This window comes from Zea mays, chromosome 9 (genome assembly GCF_902167145.1).
Source record: "Zea mays cultivar B73 chromosome 9, Zm-B73-REFERENCE-NAM-5.0, whole genome shotgun sequence".
In the NCBI taxonomy this organism is placed as follows: Eukaryota; Viridiplantae; Streptophyta; class Magnoliopsida; order Poales; family Poaceae; genus Zea; species Zea mays.
This window is the reverse complement of record NC_050104.1, coordinates 140,107,815-140,129,464: the sequence shown is the minus strand read 5'-3', so window position 1 is coordinate 140,129,464 and position 21,650 is coordinate 140,107,815. Positions and strand designations below refer to the sequence as shown.

Below are 21,650 nucleotides of genomic sequence, written 5' to 3'. Positions count from 1 at the left end.
GCTCTAGATGCTATCACAATGAAATGAATGCGTGAGATCGATGTCTTGGTGCTTAGGAATGTTGTAGGAATGCTTGGTGTACTCCTCCATGCGCCTAGGGGTCCCTTTTATAGCCCCAAGGCAGCTAGGAGCCGTTGAGAACAAATCTGGAAGGCCATCCTTGCCTTCTGTCGTCGGGCGCACCGGACAGTCCGGTGCACACCGGACACTGTCCGGTGCCCGATTTCCTTCCTAAAATGGCGCAGCCGCCCGTTGCCCGCCAGAGAGCCGTTAGCGCACCGGACATGTCCGGTGCACACCGGACAGTCCGGTGCCCCCTTCTAGCCGTTGGCTCGGCCACGTGTCATGCGCAGATCGCGCGGCCGACCGTTGGCCCGGCCGACCGTTGGCTCACCGGACAGTCCGGTGAATTATAGTCGTACGCCGTCAGCGAATTCCCGAGAGCGGCTACTTCGGCCGAGGCAGCCTGGCGCACCGGACACTGTCCGGTGCACCACCGGACACTGTCCGGTGCACCACCGGACAGTCCGGTGCCCCAGACTGAAACAGCCTCTTGGCTGTACACAGCCAACTCTTTTCTTTTCTTTTCTTTTTCTTCCTGTTTCCAATACTTAGACAAGTATATTAGTACACAAAACCAATGTACTAAGACTTAGAAACATACCTTTGCTCTTGATTTTCACTTTATTCATCCATAAACATGAATTCACATTTAAGCACTTGTGTTGGCACTCAATCACCAAAATACTTAGAAATGGCCCAAGGGCACATTTCCCTTTCACCTTTCGGCTGAGGGCCCGAAGACGCTTTAGTAGGATCTGAAGTAGGACAGGATACGGCTACTTTGCTGTTACAAATTGCAAACGAATCTTAAAACCTAAAATTACAACACAATAAAAACTATTAGTTAATACCTAATTGACCTTTGGGCTTTGCGCTCTTCTCAGCAGCCTCAGCTATTTCTCTAGCATCATGAATGCCCTTTTGACTTTTTCGAATAATTTCTCCGGCCATTTCTCGGCCACCATTATCCCAGATATCGGTGAAAAATTTTCCACCGATCATGCTAGCTTCGGCCGAAGGATCCTTTGCATCTTCGAAGGACAAAGCAGCTTCGGATTGCGCTAGAATCTTTACGTGTTCGCAGCCCTTTTTCTCTAAAATGGTGGCAATCCCTCTGGCACCCGAGAAAGCGCATATATCTCTACGGCTATTTAAAATTTCCTCGAAGGCCTCAGCTTCGTGGTCGATCCATTCGATGGGACCTTCGGGATTGCCTCTTGTGAAGTTCTCTTCGCTTGAGAATGCGCCGACTTTGGCGAAGCTAGCTTTTAATTTCTTAACACACTCTATAGATTTGTTATAGCATCTCTTCTTGGACGAACGAAGCTCTTCAACAGTTCCTTCTAAGTGATCTGCCCATTGGTCGCTGAGTTCTCGCCTTGTTTCTTCAAGTATGCGTTCTTCCTTGGCTCTGGCCAGTTGTTTCCGAAGATCTTCCATTTCGCGCTTCTGAGCTTCAGCTTGACCTTTAAAAGCAGCTTCGTCTTCCTTTATTTTATTTATCAATGAGTGTAATATTTTATCTTTTTCGAGGCCTTCGTTCCTCAGTTCAATTACTTCGGAACGAAGGTTGCTCAGGGCTATAGCACACCCTTCGTCTTCAGCATCCTTCTGTGCCCTGAGGGCATTGCTAAGTATCAGGCCCTGCAGAGAGAAATTTGTGTGTGTTAATAGATTTAAACAAACGAAAAATTTTGGTCTCAACAAAAAATATAAGGATCCCATTTGTCACACCTTTAAGCTATTATAAGCCAGGCTGTCGGCCAGATCGTTCTTCGACAGCACCGAGAGCCCGTCTTCTAAAGTTGGGAATCCGAAGCTCTTGCTCATCTCCCGGCAGACAGAAATCTCCTTGCTGTCAGGGAGACAATACAAAAAGTCTTCTTCTCCACTACCATTGAATATTAACGCCCCCTTTGGATACTTCAGTTTTTGGGCGTAGCGCTGGGCCTCTTGTTCTTCTTTTTCTGATAGCTTTTTCCCCGAAGCATGACGAACAATATAATCACGGACTTTGGAGGATGCTTCGGGGGCAATGACACCGATTTCTTCAAAAGTTGGCGTTGTTATTTTTTCTTCCTCAGTTTCCAAGGATTTTATCTTCGCGGGCTCTGAGGACCCAGCTTCGGCTTCAGTTTCTTGCTCTGGAGCTTTAGTATCAGAAATTTCAGTTGTTGTTTCAGGAATGGCAGCAGCCTTCTTCGGAGGTGTGCTTGAGGATTTGATTGTTTCCAGTACATCTAGCACATTAGCCATTCTCTTTCTTTTTGGAGTCACTGCTGGCACTTTTTGATTTTTTACTGTCTCAACATTTGCTGCAGGACTCACAACTTCTGATGTTTTTTCTTCAGTTGGTTTTTTCACTTCTTCCATTTTTTCTGTGGATGGCGCTTCAGCCATTTCTTCGGTTTCTGGTAGCAAAATCTTCGGTTCTTCCAATTCTATCCTTTTTGGCGCTTCGGCCATTTTTGCAACTTCTGGCAGCAAGGTTGGTTTGGTTGGCTTTTTAGCCTCGGTGGCCGAAGAAGTTTCTCCGGTAAACTCAGGCACCGAAGCTGGTTCAATATAGCGCGACCGATGTGTGAGGACCTTTATCTTCTTTCTTTTCGGTTCTGGCTCGCTAGGAGCAGTTACAGCTTCTTCTTTTGCAGAGGTTGTGTTTTTTCTCTTCTGCCTTCGAATGGGATAACAATAGTCAGGGTAGACAAACCCGATTGCATCAAATACCCGATTCAGCATCTTCTTTTTTCGGCCTCCGAAGGCTGCTGACATTGCAGTATCTTCGGCCTTCGAATAAGCCCCAAGAAGTTCATCACTTAAATTTTCAATACTTTTTAACCAGTCATCATCTGGCTCAACGAATTTATCTCCGAACTTAAAAGTGTACTTTAGCCTGATAAGTCCACTTTCGTCGGCCTCCTTTATGGTTTCCTGCGGCATTTCCCACTTCTCCGCGAGCGGCCATACCCTGAAGGCAATATGCTCTTGTACTAAATCTCTAGTTCCAATAAAAGAACAGATAACACCGAAGGCTCTCTGGCATTCTTCGGCAGCTTCATTCATTTCAACCTTCGGCCTCCGAAGGCCGAAGCTTTGCCAAATAGGGCGCATAATTATACCTTTGATATCTTCTCGTGTTTTCAAATCATTTTTCACATAAAACCATTCTGTCATCCAATCGCCGGGCCATCTCTTCCGAAAGGTTGGCACGGGGCAGCTTGACCCGGACCGAGAAACGAAACTATAGCAGCCAAAATTATTGTGATATTGTTCCTTACCCCAAGGTTTTGTTTCGTATGATAATTCGTGTATATTGCAGAAACTTTTTGCATCAGGCTTCAGACCTTGGCTTCTCACGGACCACACGAAGATATTCAGCCTTATAATTGCCTCGGGGGTAAGTTGGTGGAGATAGACTTCGAATATTTTCAACACCTCTACAACGAAGTTGCTCAGGGGAAACCTTAGTCCAGCTTTCAAAAAGCTTCGGAACACTACGACTTCATTCTCTTCAGGGTGTGGACAAGTCTTCTCCCCTTCGTCGGCCCTCACAACGGACAAATCCCGGAAATACCTTCCTCTCATGTTAATAAGATGATTCTCTTTGATAGTTGATTTACCATAAACTGAATGGCTTGGTCGCCAGGGACGATCTTCGGAGTCTTCACCACCGCTGTCCACATCATAACTGTCGCTGTCACCAGTATCCTCAGATAAACCTTCTAGAATCTCCTTGGTGATTTTTTCTGTGTTGGTCTTCGACATCGCTATAAGAAACCCCAAGTTTTTCTCTTCGTCAAGACTCAGCTTCATCTCAGTAGAAGCCTTCTTATCTCCAGACATCTTCGGAAAAACTAAAAAATTGTTTTCAAAGCCGAAGCTTCAAAACTAAAAGCTCAGCAAATCTTAAGTGCACAAAAGCTAAAAATTAAGTGAGCAAGAGCAGATGGCAAGAGAGCGTGCCAAATGAGTTTGCGGTATGACCGTATTTATACGCCCAGTGCGTTGAAAATTGAAAGACCCCGCTTGTCAGTGAATGTTGCTATTCTAGCAAAGGGAAGGTGTTTTTTCGGACCTTCGGCGTAAAGCCTTCGTCCATATCGCAATCTAAATTTATTATTTTAAATAAATTAATATTGCGAGGGGCTACTGTTGGGGGCCTTCGGCTTACGAAGGTCCTCAAAAAACAGGTTTTAACAGTATTTCTGGAGTTTAATGTGTGTGAACAGGCATCTTCGGACTCAAGGCGGTATCACAGCAGACCAGAATATTACGAAGGTTGATACAGCGCCGAAGGTGTAAGCAGGAAAGCTTCGGCATGATAGCAACAAAATGAAACCGACTTAGAGATGAAAAGGCTATTCAGACCTCGACAGATTACAATAGAATTATTATCAAATGTAAAGGGCATGAATGTAATTTTGCATAGGTTGTGTCCTGCGCCTATAAATAGGTGAACAGTACCCCCGTACTGTTCACGCTGATCTGGCATTCGCTTTTGCGTCACGCTTGTACTTTCATCTCCTTCAAGTTGAAGGTACATTTGTAATTCAACGTTATTTCTGTTCATACATGACAATAATATATAATTGTTTATGTTGTCTTTTATATTTCTTACAATTCATCCTTCGTCACTTTGTAGTGTATCTATGAAGGTACGCATTTTATAACCTTCGTCCGAAAAGTATTATATCCTAAGGGGAATAATGCTCCGAAGGACGAAGGACTTAATCGACTAACATTTTTTATGTTGCCTTGTTCTTAACTCATAGCATTTGAGAACAAGTCCCCAACAATCCCAAACAGCAGATCAACGTTTACTAGTGCTAGAAGAAGTCAATGAATCAAGTTCATTAGAGCCAGCAGCATCACTTACCGGCCTGGGATTATGAGTGCTATCGACACCGAACAAGGCAGCAGCTGCAGCATCTCCCATGCCGTCGACGTCATTGGGAAGCTGCCCTAACTCAACGAGCTCCTCGTTGATGGTTCTAGGGTACCGACCGTTGTCGTCGTCGTCATCCATAACCCACTTCTATCTCGGCACCGTACCTCGAGGGCACTGGCGGCACTAGCACGACCACGTAGTCGGCCGGCGACCTACCAAAGTCCACAACCAAGCAGCGAAGAGGAGATTAGGGTTAGAGAATGCCGACTGGGGAGTGGGGACTGGTGAGGATGAGTGACATACCTGCCAAGCCGGAGCCCGAAGCCGGAGACGAGGGTGAAGTGCACGACGACGGACGACACGAGAGGGAGAGCCGGAGAAGAGGAGATTAGGGTTTGGGTTAGGGATTGGGATGGCCGACTGGAGAGGGAGAGCCGAAGAGGGACTTATCTGCCAAGCCGCAGCCCGGAGCCGGAGACGATGACGCGGGACGGCGGGAGGGAGAGCCGGAGTCTGGATAAGAGGAGATTAGGGTTAGGGATTTCTGATTAGGGTTAGGGATTTCACCGATGGAGAGCCGGAGTTTGGAGAGGGGCGTCGCACGGAAGGGGGTCGGTGACGAAGATCCGGCAGAGACTACGGCGACGGGCGACGGTGAGGCGGTGAGCAGCAGGTGGAGCGCGGCGCGGAGCGAGGAGCGACGGAGAGGCCGAGAGGCGAGAGGGACTGAGAGAGCGGACAACGGATGAGCAGAGAGTGGCCGAGTGGAGAGGGAGGCCGGGCTTATGCCCCGCTCCCCGTTACTGGGCCAGGCCGTGCTGCTCGGCGGGCGTAGCGGGCAGCCCAGGCATGGCCTGGTTAGTTGGTCTGGGCCGACCCATGCACGAATCCTGCCGGGCCGTGCCATGCCGTGCTTGGGTCGGGCCAAAAAACTGGGCCTCGTGCCGAGCTGCCGTGCTCTGGGCTGCATGCTCATCTATATCATCAGATGTAAGAAATCATTATGTGTACATCAAAATGAATACATTTGTATAATGGGTGATACTTTGACAAAGTAATTATTTATTTTTATTATTAACTAATATATGAAAACATCATCACATACAAGTTTAACAGGTTCCCGCGAGAGACGGGGATATGGCCCGTTTATCTGTTGAAGGAAGAATTTTTCTTGTTTACATTCTCGTGTGTAGAAACTTCCTCATCCCCTAATGGAGGAATTCCCCACAGAAAATCGAGGATCATGGCCCCATTGTCATCATATTTACCAACTTGTGACTACGAGTCATCGACGGTCTCTTTAGGGTGGTTTTAATTATTTTTTTGTCAAAAAAATCTAACGTGTTTTGTTGAGACCATGTCTAGCGGTTCACCTATATAGTCATTCAAAATATTGTTTTGCACTATTTACATGGTAAGGTGCACTATTTGTAGAGTGAAATTTGAATATAGGTATAAGGATAGATAAGTTGTTAAAGATAGCCTAACAATTTTTGTGTTTGGGAATCGCCAATGAAGCGTTTGGTACATGGCATTAGCCCTACTAACTAGATTAGATGGTGTGTCATATAAGTTCGTTTTTCAAATTTAATGAAGTAGTATTATGTTTCATATGTTGTATTATAAGTGTAATTATCGAATTTAATAAAATAATTTATTTTTTATAATAAAACTAGTTGTAAATCTATGAGAAATAAAGTAACCATCCAAACAAAGATCTAAAAAATAATGGTGAATTATCACATTTTACAAACCAAACATTCCATAGAAGATCGACTTTGAGTCATTGAGTGGACATCTGATGGCAAATAAGAGCGATTTAAAATAGTCAATCTGAGATGCTTTCCAAACCATAATAACAATATGAGTAATTGTGATTATACCCTTTTCTAGCATTGTAATTGTGATTTTCCCCTTTGTTTTTCAATTTTATGATTTTACCCCTAAAACGAAGCTATCGTTTGCCCTTCCCTCTTAACCACTGCACGTTAGTGAAAATCAGAATTAGTAATTAAAAATAACAAATAAGGGGTAAAATCATAATTGCAAGTGAGAGAATGGTATATCATAATTAACCCTAAAAAATGTTGATTTTTTGGGTTAATTGTGATTATACCCTTCTCTCACTTTGCATTTATAATTTTACCCCTCGTTTTTTTAACGGTGTTAAGGGGGAGCAAATGGGGGCTTCTTTTTTCAAAACTGGCGGAGCAAATGGGGGCTTCTTTTTTTTCAAAACAGGTGGGTAAAATCATAAAGTTGAAAAACAATGGATAAAATCACAATTGCAAGGTCAGAGAATGGTATAATCACAATTGTCCCTAACAATGTATACCCCTATTTAGAAGTAATATTATGAATATTCTCTCTATATGTTTTTTCGTGTCTTTGATAGTCTTGTAAGATTTGTTTTCTAGACTTTAGTAATTTATCATAATTTCATTTGCATGAAGAAAAATCATTCATAATAGAACTACCATATCTTGAATTGTAGAGAGCAATGTGGTCTCTCTATTAATATAGAGAGCAAGAAAGATAATTTTTGATAGTGAAATAAACCAAGAGTGGTTTATTAAATCTATTGGGGCTTTATTTCTGGTCTATTTTCTAATTGTATGATAAAAAGTCTTATAGAGAGTATCCTGAAGAGGCTCTTATAGCTCAAGAAAACTTGTAAGTTTGATTAGTTATTTGGATTAGTTTATCAATATGCAGATATGTAGGTTTGACTTTAAATTAGTTGCCTCAACCCTCAAGTAGCATTTGGGCTTGGATTGTGTTGTGGACTATCCTAGGTATGAGGGTGATGATGCAAGAGGAGCACATGAGTGAGTCAACCAAATAGTTTATCTCTATGGTCTAACTAGATGAAAGCAAACAATTAATTACATTGTTTTGCACCCATTGATTCTAGCTAGAGGAGGGTTGATTTACTAGTACGACCAAGCTAAATGGGACAAGCAAATCAATTGTGCTATTAAGGATTATCTTGTGAAGACAAATTAGTTTCGTTAAAACTTAGACAAATGCTTGGTTTTGTGATCAAGCCAATAACTAATTTGTCTATTATATGGGGCCACATATATTATAAAGATTTGTATATTGAAATATACTTATGTAAAATATTGTTTTGTAACAAAACTTAAATAGAACACATATTTTAAAAAATAAATCACACCGAAAAACTGTAAACTCAAAAGTGCAACATCTGAAGCAATCAATCACAATATGTCACCTTAGCAATATTGTTAGGGATAACAAAACCAAAAATGTCATAACTATTTTAATCACTAGAACCAAGTTGATGACTAGTTAGACATGCCATTTTCAGACATGGCCAAAGTTTTACCACAAACCAAACGAGAGAAAAATTTTAAGGGCGGTGCAAAAAACTTGGCCACCTAGAATCCTAAACCCAATAACCTTTCAATTTGGTTCACATCCCTTCAATCCAACACATGCTAGATTGAGTTATGCATTTTAGCTCTCATGTATTCACGTATTGCTTTCTAGATATCTCTAGATTATATGTGCTTTTGTATAACTCTACATCTCTTCTTTCGACCTAATAACTACAGCTATGAGTCAGGGGAAGAATGACTAGTGATGTTGGATGAGTGGCACCGGTGGAGATATTCATCTTTTCTCTATTCGGAAGGCCAATGATTTGGTTTCAATACCATCCAAAAAACCGTCAAACTGGGAGACACACACACTTTGTTTCTTAGAAAATCAATATGAATAGTTTTTGTTGGCTTAGATGCCTTTTTAATGATGACTATGCTCCATCTATGGTTCGAGTCTTCTTAATCAGCTGTTGTTAGCACTAGAGGCCAAAGACATCAAGATCAAGAACTCCCCTATTCCCATCGAGATTTCCCATGGTTCGGTAGTTACCTCTAAAGCTTGTGTTTGGTTTTGGTAATTAAGAAAACTAGTAGACTAACCTATATTATTAGTGGTGTGATTAAGATATGTTAAATCCACACCATGAAAGAAATAGGCTTGAAGGTGGATAAATTGATATTTTTAAAAATGGAGCAAGCTCTTACATGGAAACAAGAATCAAAGAAACAAAAATCAAGTTGTGAAGGCAAAGGTATAAATAGAAATTTAATTTTACTAGTTAAGATGTAATAGAGCATGTGATCAGGTTCAGGATAGATAACCATACTATTAATTGGGAAACTCTAATTAACAAACATGATTATCTAGTCTCTACCCCTTAAACCCACCAGTTAAAAACTAAGCTACGTACACCACACAAATTATCCCACACACTCATGCCCTAGCTAAATACACCCAACGTATTAACTCCAAAATAATCCCACTGTCAAAACCAACATACTGGATCATTTAATTTTTCTAATCTCTCTTACTGAAACGCATCAGACGGCCAGCCTTTAGTGGATCATCTCAACGCACGCACTCTCACGCAGAAACGCACTCGCACTCGCTCGTGCCTTTCTCCCCAGCCTGGCCCCGTGAAACCGCCCCATCAGCCGCCAACAACGACGGTTCTGCCGCTGCCAAATCCTCCACAGACGCGCTCGCAGGCCTCAGCACCTGCCCACCCCGCTTGAACGCGCCTACATCACGGCGACCGCCGCCGCCGAGGCCGGCAAAACCTAATCCCAGGAGCTTCCCACCCCGCCCACGCCTTCGACAGCTCACGCTCGCGCTGCTCCACAGCCTGACGCCGGACTACGACGACGAGGACCTTGCGCCAGTGAGATGGGGATGCGAAAGTACCCCAGCCGGCACCGTGTCCACTGCCGCAAGCTGCCGGCACTGGTGCTTCCATTGCTGACGATCTAGAAGTACAAGCACGGTATGACCCTTTTCTGTGTATTGTTCTAGCACGACTGGTTGTGTGATTTATTCCATTTACCTGGTGAAGTAGTCCCATGAATCCCTTAATTACTTTGTTTGGTGTTCGTAAGTGATTGAAAATGTATAGAGATGCAAGCAACTCATGGTATTCTATTGTAATAGAGTTACTGTCTAATTTTTTATTTCATATTTATTTACTCAATTGTGTGCATTTGCTTTTACAGTACGATGTAAAGATCTTCAGCCTGAGATTATTCAGAGACAAATGTTACATTGAGATTTTTCCTGTTGTTGAGAAATCTATAATAGGTAATGTTTATTTTTCTAATTTAATTATTATCAATTTAATTCTGAGTAGCCATAATATCTGCTAGCATGATGTCTCTGTTTAAAGGCCTAGAATTATCTGATGAATGTGCTACTGTTTGTTTCCAATGGGTCACAAATATTCATTTTTATTGAAGGTAGGAAAAATCTGTGTCTGTCATGTTTATATTGAATACTAGGCATATGCTTGGTTCATTTATATCTGCTAATCTTGGCTCAATGTTGTGTACTGTTGACCGGCACTTTATTCTTGCATTTAACGTGGTTTGCGAAGAAAACATGGCTTTAGTGACACTTCTGCATTTTTAGCATGTTCTTTAGATTCCAAGATATAAGATTTCTTTGCCATATACATTCACTTCGTTGATCTTACAACGCACTGTATATGCAAGGGTGCGCCAGCCGGATGCATTATGACTAACGGTTGATGCATTTATTCTTAACATTTAGCTTTTCAGGTTACAGGAACATTTCATATTATTACTGTTGATTAACAAACAAAGTGTGATCTGTTGATCGTGATTCGGAATTTCTAACGACTTACCTGTTGTAAGGTTCCAAATAATTGTGATCGCCAAACAAAATGGGACGGAGTACACTTACAAATATAACTAATGAGAATAACAAAGGTTCATACTGCTATGTTTTCGTTTAATACTAATAATATCGAGCTATTTAATTATGAAATCTGCGCCCACAAACAGTGCGATCTGATGACGAAGAACGTAAGAGGGATGAGAGGAACAGAAAACAAAGAGAATACTATGCACGAAGAAAGGTTGATGAAACCACAGAAGAAAGAGATGCAAGAAATAAAATGATGCGTGATTATCGCGCGAGGAAGAAGGCTGAGACAGGTATCCCCTATGAATAATATATTCTATCGTTTTTTTTGCTCGCCCGGACAGTCCCAACTTTATTGTTTTGGATCTTCGATCGTAATGCAAGCTCCTGGAGGGGACAACACACATGTGGCACGGGCTGAGACACCGTATACTACGAGATTCTTGTTGCAGACACCATGTTCAACAATTTCTCAGGCATCCGGATTGCAATACATGGACTCGACTGGTCCCAGTGATCCTATGGAGTACACAATGGGAACAAGACGACAGACTGCGCTTACTAATATATCTAACCAAATTATCACAGGTTCATGCATAATCAAACCAAGTAGCATAATGTTTTCATTTATTATTTATTATTACTGATGTCGAACCTTTTTTGCAAATATATGTTCCCACAACCAGGTCCGTCCGATGAACATGAGCGTCATCGGGAGGAGAGGAATAGAAAACAACGAGAATACCGTGCAAGAAGAAAGGCTGAAGAAACCAACGAAGAAAGGGAGGCGAGGAATAAAAGAATGTGTGATTATCGAGCGATGAAGAAGGCTGACACAGGTACTTCCTGCCCATAATTAACATTGTCCTATTTTTTAGTTACTAATACTCATTCTTCCTGTTGTAGTACTATACTCGCCTAGACAGACACAGGCTTATGCTACTGGATCTTCGATCGTAATACAAACCAACACACAGATGGCAGAGCCGGTAACGCCTGTTGTTGCGAGGGGCTCTTTGCACCAACTGCCAACATCAGTGGAACCATTTTCAACCAACTCACAGGTGACAGAGCCGGTAACGCCTGTTGTTGCGAGGGGCTCTTTGCACCAACTGCCAATATCAGTGGAACCATTTTCAACCATTTCTCAACCTTCAACCTATAATCAATCCGGTAGGTATTCGTTGTTATAATTACTATTTACATAATTTATTAATTTGATTTCATTTTGTCTTCAGCAATTACTGCATCTACCATGGGCAATCTCATAATGAACCGAGCGAGGTACATCAATATGGATGATGCAGATAGAGAAATTCTACTGCATAAGCGACGTGAATACAAAAGGTTGAGACAATGTGTACAAGACGACACGATAACTGGTGAGTACAAGTGAATCATTCAAAAAATTAATGTGTCTCCTCTTAAGGCTTACCATGGCTTTCTATGATGCCAGACACTCTATCAGGTGCTCCATTATCAATCCATACACAGCAACATATTGTTCATGACACACCTACCCATGAACCTGAATTGAGAGATTATAATACTGTATTAATTGAGCCTACACAACCAAGCCTAGAAGGCCATATGGGTATAATATTCGATCTGCACATTCGTTATTTACCTTTACATCATTAACACATTTCTAATGTTTGGTTTACACATCAGAGCATCCAATAACACCACATGATTTCAATATTGCTCAACATAATGAATATACTAGAAGTCGGGAATTTCATGGAGAAGGTAACCATAAATTATGATTTATATTATTTTACCCAGAAATGTTCATTTCTGTTTTTAATAACTGCAAATAGTGTATTTGTTTTTTAACACAGATGATGCATTTGAATCATATCGTCTGCTTGGGTACTCCAGTCATACCGAAGATCCATATGACTATGTCTACCATAAGTTGCCAGATAGACACCATGTTCTGCGAAAAATACCTGATTGTTGTTATTGCGGAGCCATGAAATTTGAATTTGAGCCACACGGAATGTGTTGCAGAAAGGGAAAGATTAAAGTGCACATACCTGATGTTCCTACTGAGTTGAAAAGGTTGTTCACCAGTCAGGGAGATGACGATGCAAAATATTTTAGAAAAAACATACGGTACTTCAACTCTCATTTCTCCTTCATCAGTCTTGGAGTTACATTGGACCGATGAGTTAGCACAGCAGCTAATACGGGTATATATACATTTCGTGTCCAAGGTGCCTTGTATCATCGTCTCGACCATTTAGTGCCCGGTTCTCAAGGCCCTCGTCATTTGCAACTTTACTTCTATGATACAGAAGATGCTACATTGGCCCACAGGACACGGAGATCACCAGACCTTGATATTAATATCATTAAAAATATCTTGACAATATTAGAGGGAAATCCATATGTACAAACTTTCAATAGACTTGGATCCATTCCAAATCTAGATGACTATGTTATTGAACTCAACACTAATGTAACGCCTGACCAACGAAGGTACTTGACTATGCATCACATTTCTTTGTTGTTTACTTGCAGCACATTTCTTTTTGTAATACATGATTTTAACATGTTTATTCTACATAAATAAGGTACAATGCGCCCACTGCCTCACAAGTTGCTGCTATTTGGTTCGAAGGAAATGACCCACAAAGAAGTTTTGATAGAAGTGTGATCATATATGCTACAGGAGATCGCCCTACATGTATCAAAGCATACCATGGTTGTTACGACCCATTGGCATATCCATTATTTTTTCCTCGGGGCCAAACTGGCTGGAATCGGTTTATGCCATACAATGAAACCCCTACAGTAAATGCTACATTCAATGCTCCTGACCACAATGATACTCGATCTGTTAATAATGAACATACAAGTACGTAAATAATTGTCTTTGCACATGTCATGGATCAGGGAGGAAGTATATAGCAGTCTATAAACGTTCATGGATTATTTGGATAATGGCTAATATAATTTACAATCATGCAGCTCATTATTATTTGGATGAAGACAACCAACAAGATGACTACGACATTTCGAATGGAGGAGTGATTCAATCTGCAAGGTTTGTGACAGCAAGGGAGTATTACTGTTTCTTAATACAAGCTAGAGAGGGGGTTTTTAATATCTTGTTATTTGGAGGGTGACTTTTCCAACAATGGGTCGTTGACATGTATATCAAGATTGAGTCTATGAGGCTTGACTGGTACTCTAACCCTGTTAACCAGGAAATTATACGGGCTGAACTATACCAGGTGAGTGATACTTATGACTACAACTTTTATTGTTTGGAGGGCTACTCTTCTCATATTTTTTGTTTATGCTTTATTATAATTTTATATTGTGTTGCACCCTCATAGGGTCTTGTGGATGTAATTTCTGCCGGGGAGAATAGAGCTTCAGAGGTTGGCAAGAGAATTGTTTTGCCTCGTACATTCCAAGGGGGTGATCGTGATATGCAGCAAAGATTTCTTAATGCAATGGCTATTGTCCAACGTCTTGGGAAACCAGATTACTTCATCACAATGACTTGCAATCCATACTGGGAGGAGATTACAAACAATCTTCTACCTGGCCAGACACCACAAGATAGACCAGAGCTGGTTACAATGGTATACAGGGCCAAATTACGAGACATGAAAGATCTATTGATCAAAAAAGCATATTTTGGCCAAGTTGCGGGCTATGTGCATGTTACCGAGTTTCAGAAAAGGGGATTGCCACATGAACATATTCTATTGATAATGAACCTACACAATAAGTTGACAAGCCCAGATGCATATGACAAAGTGATTTGTGCAGAGATACCAGAGAAGGATAAATACCATGTTTTGCATAATCTGGTCATCAAGCATATGCTACATGGACCTTGTGGAGTTTTAAATAAAAAGTGTCCTTGTATGGTCAATGAAGAGTGTCGTTTTCGCTATCCTCGACAATTCTGTGCTGCAACTCAACAAGGAAAGGATTCATACCCTTTGTATAGGAGGAGAGATGATGGGCGTCGTGTAAAGGTAAGAGGATGTGTGTTAGATAACAGGTGGGTGGTTCCATACAATCCTGGATTGCTTATGAGGTAATAACTGCCACATAAATGTTGAAGCTTGCTCAAGCATCAAAGCCATTAAGTACATGTGCAAATATGTTTACAAAGGCCACGATCGTGCATCATTCTCAGTTGACCCTGCTCATAAGGAAGATGGAGTAATCAATGAGATTCGGCAGTACAGGGATGCCAGATACATATCCCCACCTGAAGTTGTACATAGGATTCTTGGTTTTCCATTGTTTGGTGTCAATCCATCTGTTTTGCAACTCCAATGCCATTTACCAGGTATGCAGTCTGTTATTATTGACGAGACAACTAAACTACAAGACATTGTCAATGAGCCAACTTCTTCTATGACAACACTCACAGAGTACTTCACTAAGAATCGTGCTGATAGTTTTGCAAGGACATTATTGTATAAAGATTTTCCAGAATACTACAGGTGGATTCATGGTAGCAAGCGCTGGCAGAGATGAAAACAAAGGGGACAGATTGGTCGAATTGTGTATGCACACCCTGCTGAAGGGGAGAGATATTTCTTGAGAGTACTTCTAAATCATGTTAGAGGTGCATACTCATTTGAGGATTTAAGAACATTGGGTGACATCACATGCTCAACTTTCAGAGAAGCATGCGAAAAAAGAGGACTCATAGAGGCTGACATGTCCCTTGATGACTGCTTGAGTGAGGCTGCAACCTTTCAAATGCCACCTGCTCTGCGAAGGTTATTTGCAACAATTCTTGTATTTTGTGAGGCCACTAATGTACGTGGACTGTGGGACAAACACAATGACTCAATGTCTGAAGATTATAACCGAGACAATCCTAAATTGACATGCGTACAACAAATGGTCCTTAAAGACATTCGGGAGTTGGTTCGGTCGATGGGGAAGGATATCAAATCTTATGATCTTCCTGAGATTAATGATACAGGTACTTTCCTCCATTGTAAGCAAATGATTGTACTTATTGCAAATTAAGGGGTATATAAATAACTGTTTCTGAACTTGGTGCCTTTAGCAAAGTTCAACTTGGTGTGCTATATAGATCAATATTCATATAATTTTTTCAATTAACCATTAAGTTTTATTATGAGTACCTATTCCTTTATGATAATTAGGTGAATTTTGCAATGATATAATGAGAGAGCTCAGAGAGGAACTTGGTATTGGTGTGGATCAAGAACATTTGGATATATATACATGTCTTAACAATGAACAGCGTGTAGGATTTGATGAAATCATAGATCACGTACTTAATAAAAAAACCAGTTGTTTTTTGTGGATGGTCCAGGAGGAACGGGTAAGACCTTCCTATATAAGGCACTACTTGCTAGAGTACGTTCAGAGGGATTAATAGCAATTGCTACTGCAACTTCGGGTATAGCAGCGTCCATATTGCCCGGAGGACGCACAGCACACTCAAGATTCAAAATCCCTATTAAACTCGCTGACAATAGCACATGCAACTTCACAAAGCAAAGTGGCACTGCGGAATTACTTCGCACAGCGTCCCTAATTATCTGGGATGAAGTTGCGATGACAAAGCGTCAAGCAGTTGAGTGCCTTGATAGGTCCCTACAAGATATTATGACATGTTCTTTGCCATTTGGTGGAAAGGTTATAGTATTTGGTGGAGATTTTCACCAGGTGCTTCCTGTAGTGACACGTGGTACAAGAGCACAAACAACGGATGCCACATTGCAGAGATCTTATTTGTGGGATAGTATAAGGAAGATACGTTTGACTATGAACATGAGGGCTCAATCCGATAAATGGTTTTCGGAATACCTCCTTAGAATTGGTAATGGAACTGAGGAGACTATTGGATCTGATTATGTGCGTCTTCCAGAAGAAATTGTGATTGGCTATACAGACACTGAAGATTCAATAAACAAGCTCATTGTAGATGTCTTCCCGTCACTTGAGGAAAATGCAAGATCAATAGCTTATATGAGCACGCGTGCCATCCTTTCAACCAAAAATCAGCATGTGGACCAACTCAATGCAAAGATGATTGATAAATTTTTGGGCAATGGAAAAGTTTATCATAGCTTTGACTGTGTCGATGATGATTCTAGAAATAACTATCCTATTGAGTTTTTGAACTCCATGACTCCAAATGGTTTGCCCCCACATGTGCTCAAAGTAAAAATCAATAGTCCAGTGATTCTTCTCCGCAATCTTGATACTAATAATGGCTTGTGCAATGGAACAAGACTCATGGTTAGAGCATTGCAAGACAATGCAATTGATGCTGAAATTGTTGGTGGTCACAATGCGGGTACAAGGGTGTTCATTCCTCGGATTCCAATGTGTCCATCAGATGATATTTCTCTTCCGTTTAAGTTGAAGAGGAAACAATTCCCTATCCGCTTGAGTTTTGCTATGACCATAAATAAAGCACAGGGGCAAACCATCCCAAATGTTGGCATCTACCTGCCAGAGCCTGTGTTCTCGCATGGACAACTTTATGTGGCATTGTTGAGGGGTGTGTCAAGACAAACTACTAGAATTCTGGCTAGGCCAAAGAAGGAATTAGATCCCACAGGGAAGAGCACCAAGAATATTGTGTATAAAGATGTCCTCAACTGCTGACAATTGGTAAGTCCATGCAAATAGCACATATGTTTCCTATGTTTGAATAATCCGCGTGTTATATTTTTCGATGAATATTTGTGTGTTCCTGCCAATACTGACAATATTACTTTCATGGTGTCTCCACGTGTTAGCTGCATCATTTTTACATGTTATTTGGCCTTTTCTTGTGGAGCTCCAGCTGCAGGGTCTAATTGGTGCTCCTTTTCCTCTCTATAGTGCAGATTACGATGTCCATACCAAGATCAGCTGGGAATGCTGAAAGATGTGCTTACATTATTGCACTCTGAAAGTTATGCATACATGTCTCATGGTACAATTATATAGGTATACATATTAATCTCATGCTTTGTAACCTCTATGATTGATATAATAATTTTCACTTATTTTTTACTGTTCATCGAATAACCTGCAGCTACTTAATAACTAGTATTGCTATGTATGAGATACACTCGGATATCTAGCAGTACATTGCGACAATGAGCATTTTTCGGTAGGGAAATGTCAGAATAATTTCTTGCAGGGACTGATATCATGTGCTTGGTAGGTAGTAGGTTCTATCCTGTTGGAGTGCAATTTGTCTGGAATATATGTTCAGTGCCATAAGGAACTTTATATTCATGTTAAGATCTAAATTTGTCTACCTCATGCTTCTTTGTGCAGCTCGCTAGCAACAGATTTAACTCTGAAAAAAATCCCCTCAAATTGTCTAAGGAGGAGCAGGAGCCGGCTTTGAGGGCAGTTCTTATGATGCTTCTCTCTCCTAGCCAATTCATTTTCTCTGAGGCAAGTTCTAAATTTCTGGAAGCTGTTCTACCATTAGGCAATGAATATATGAACATGTTCATGTCATCACTAGAATCGAATGTTACCAGAAATCTTACGACATCTTTTGACTGTGTCAAGATCATGACCAACCTCATGAACATAGCATGCTTGTTGGTAGTACAATCTAATTATAGTCTCAACAAAAGGAGTGCTGTAGATGTATTATCCAACATTATCAAGGAATGTCTGCACGATCATTTGTACATTACGAGATCAAACTTTGCTTCACATCTGCAATTTTGTTTTGATGGAAGTTCATGCTGCTATCTCTCTGAAGAGTGGGAGGGTGAAAATATTGTTTTATTTTATGGTCTCGTAGTATTGTTTAATCTGCTGAAGAGTGACAACTTTATTTGTTTCCACTGTAAAAGAAAGTTAGATGCGGGGATTGTGTGCCATGAATGTAGAGATCATTACAACGAAGGTTTGGTTGGAGTCCTTAAACAAGCCTTGTGTCAGAACAAGAGCCCAGGGCCCAAGTCTTATATTGCACATATACTGAGTATGTTTGGCCTCTGTGGTTTTCCAAGCAAGCTAGGAGGAAATATGAGAAATGTTTTGTGTGACAGTGAGTTAGTTGATCTGGAACTGTTGCTTGCAGATGGTGAATCTCTAAGTGCTCATGCGGCTATCCTATCAGCAAGATGTCCTAAATTATTACCATCTGAAAAAACTTTTGTCCGTGCTACAAGATGCAATATGCTCTGCTTGTTCTAAGTCCACACAATTAAGAATGAGGTTATGTTGATTATTTAATTAGCGTTATCAAATTAGGCCGTGGAGACTCATGCAAGATATAATTCTTCTCTTCTTTTTGTTGTTGAACACATAATTATTATCTCATTTTCACGCACTAAGAAGTTTTGGTTGTTTTCAATTATAATATGTCAGGTATTTAATTAGCATTACCAAATTAGGCCGTAGCGTTAGCACGGGTAACTAACTAGTACCATTAGGTGTTTGGTCTAATGCATTTACACTTAAGCCTAAGTGACATGGCGATGAGCCAGCAAAAATGATTCTAAAAACAATTAAAAATGCTAACTCAGTGTTTACATATTTGGCAAAACATCTGAGACTTGGCATGCTTGCAAAGAGGGAGTGAAAGGATCAATATGCAAGAGGGAATTAGACTTCTCTAAAATTTCTTCAATAGATTAAGTTTATTAATGAGTCCACTTCACCCCTTGTGTATAGAAGCATTTGTATCTAACAATCAATAGTTTTATATCCTAAATTCCAATCCTATACTAGCACGGTATTTATAGACATGCAAATACTTGAACATAATTGATCATAAGTAAATGCTTAAAGTAAAGTAAGGATAAAAATGTTTCAATATTTTCCCAAGATATCAAAGAGTCAAACTAACCAAAACCAATTGCACAAAATATGAAAATTAAGATCTCTACTTCTATAGCATTGCTCGGGAATCTGCAGTGGTTTAAGCTCTCTACTTCTGAAAATTAAGCTTTCTACTTATATAGGAATTAAGAAAGAGATCAAACTAAAAACATAAAAAACAACTAGTAGCTCTATGCTTTGGAAAAGTTCCTATATATAGTATACAAGAACAAAAATTAGATAAAATAGACACTCAAAACTTCAAAAAGTAATTAAAATGGTGAACTGCCTAAGTGAGCACAATAGTGCAGCGTTCACTATCAGCACTACTAGGCGGATCCCAGCATTGCACGGTTGTGGCATTGATGCTCCACACGAGCTTGTGCTACGCTATATGCCTACATGCCAGCTGCCAACTGTCCAAACCAAAGCTATAAATAATGAGCCAAATGAACTCCAATCGTGTTTAAATTTTGCATACACTTGCACATGTAAGTTTCAAAAGTGTTTATAAAATTTAAGCTACAATGCTTCAATCGTAGATTAAAAAATACGCTCTTAACGTGAGGTTTTCTCAAAATTGGTCAAGAGGTTGAATTCTTATGTTTTAGATGCATCTCCTAAAACCACTTGGTGGAAATAATCCTTATAGGCCCTTGCATATTTCTGTCCAACCCAAAAGTCCTGAAGAATCTATATTCAAAAGACCCAACAAAAGATCGAAGAGAGGAGGAAATGAAGAGAAAATCCAAAGAAAAACTTCAAGATCTCAATGGAGCACGGAAATATATCTCAGTTCATCATGAACCACCATGGTAATGGGCCACTCTTTGTAGATCTCAAGTTACACAGCTAAAACATATGCATATCTTTGTAGTAGTCTAGAGGGAGAGACCTACAAGAGAGAGCCTAATAAGTAAAGCACTAGATAGATGCTAGAGAGTTGACTAGTTGGAGGTACCACTCCTTTTATTTATAGAGGCTATTATACATTCCTGATATACCTCTAGATTTTTAGTGCTAAACCACTTAGCCAAAGGTATAATGGTCCAACTCTCAAATTTGCTTCGCCTCGATGCAACTTTCATAATAGCTCCACGTGTAGTATCTGATTCTCATCATAACCGTACCCTAGGTTTTGAGGCCAAAACCACGAACCCGTAGTCTGATGGTTTTGAGGCTCAACCATAAAATCGCCAAGACGGAGTACTCCATACACGCCCCACGTCCTATACACGTGTCATGTCAATCCTTGATCATATCGGTGACACGATTCGCTCTGTCATATATGTTCTCATGTCTGTCGGTATCCCTAGGTATATACCACCGCAAGTAGTCACCTAGTTTCTTTAGTCCCTCATCCTCCACCACTCCTAGTCTATCTGTACGAAGTCGCATAACCTTCATCTGTGCACCCAGCGGTGGGTCCAGAAATAGATGAAAATGGGGGCTGAATTATGTATTGGAGAGACTAAACATGGCCCCACAATATGAATTAATGGAACCATTGTGGAGAGGATGCGCGAATTACATGGACATGTAGCTTGTTACCATCATGGATTAGCAATTATGGAGCTTTCTTTCAATGACTATGCTAATAAAATTACTATAAAATAGTATAGAGTAACAACTTTGTCAAGATATAAAACTAAAATTCTAATAGAAAAGGGGCTAAAAAATCATCACTGCAACGTCGACTGCGTGGCGACTGAAAACGATAAACGGTGCCATGTGTGCTTCTTCTTCACCTTCTTAGCACACTGCAGGGAGCGGCGCCACCTCGAGTTCGACTGCGTAGACGCAAAACAAAGATCAAATAGATGTGCGTACGTAGCGGGCTAACGGCTACTCACATAGAGGACATGTTCACTTTATAGATCATCTTTGTGATATGGCAGATTAGTTGGTCGGACAGAAATGGCAGAAGTTGAAAGAGCAGAGTTCTGAGTAGACACGGTCTGTTGGACCGGGGCTGGAGCCCCGGCAGCCCCGGTCCTGGATCCGCATCTGTGTGCACCACAAACTAAGAGACATGTTGCACATACTCAGGGTCGTCCCGAGCCTAGTGCAAATGGAGCGACGGCACGGGGCCCCTAAATTTTTAGGGCCTCAGTTTTTTAAATTTTCTGAATATCTCTACTACTACTTATGTGAGTAGTGTAGGCGTCCA

The 21,650-nt window shown here is 40.9% G+C and overlaps 2 protein-coding genes and 2 pseudogenes across 5 annotated transcripts; all 4 read left to right on the top strand.

Annotated features, from left to right (window-relative positions):
• Nucleotides 1–11,068: 11,068 nt before the first annotated feature.
• Nucleotides 11,069–12,051, top strand: LOC103639202 (uncharacterized). The gene is made up of 3 exons (NM_001369597.1): nt 11,069–11,263; nt 11,362–11,514; nt 11,582–12,051. The coding sequence occupies exons 1-3, from the start codon at nt 11,170–11,172 to the stop codon at nt 11,866–11,868; spliced, it is 534 nt and encodes a 177-aa protein (NP_001356526.1). The 5' UTR covers nt 11,069–11,169; the 3' UTR covers nt 11,869–12,051.
• Nucleotides 12,052–12,345: 294 nt separating this feature from the next.
• Nucleotides 12,346–13,531, top strand: LOC109942426 (uncharacterized; annotated as a pseudogene). Its single transcript, NR_161413.1, has 3 exons — nt 12,346–12,424; nt 12,517–13,159; nt 13,255–13,531. The product of NR_161413.1 is annotated as an uncharacterized protein (transcript).
• Nucleotides 13,532–13,648: 117 nt separating this feature from the next.
• Nucleotides 13,649–15,701, top strand: LOC118473405 (uncharacterized). The gene is made up of 2 exons (XM_035962694.1): nt 13,649–13,917; nt 14,023–15,701. Exons 1-2 carry the CDS (start codon nt 13,834–13,836, stop codon nt 14,740–14,742), a joined length of 804 nt encoding a protein of 267 aa, XP_035818587.1. The 5' UTR covers nt 13,649–13,833; the 3' UTR covers nt 14,743–15,701.
• A 1,512-nt stretch (nt 15,702–17,213) lies between these two features.
• Nucleotides 17,214–18,935, top strand: LOC103639201 (BTB/POZ domain protein pseudogene; annotated as a pseudogene). 2 transcript variants are annotated; one of them, NR_161414.1, is made up of 3 exons: nt 17,214–17,314; nt 17,528–17,635; nt 17,972–18,935. The product of NR_161414.1 is annotated as a BTB/POZ domain protein pseudogene, transcript variant 1 (transcript). The 2 variants fall into 2 exon arrangements; NR_161415.1 differs by having other exon boundaries at nt 17,232–17,314; nt 17,528–17,851; nt 17,972–18,932.
• The last annotated feature ends 2,715 nt before the right edge of the window (nt 18,936–21,650 follow it).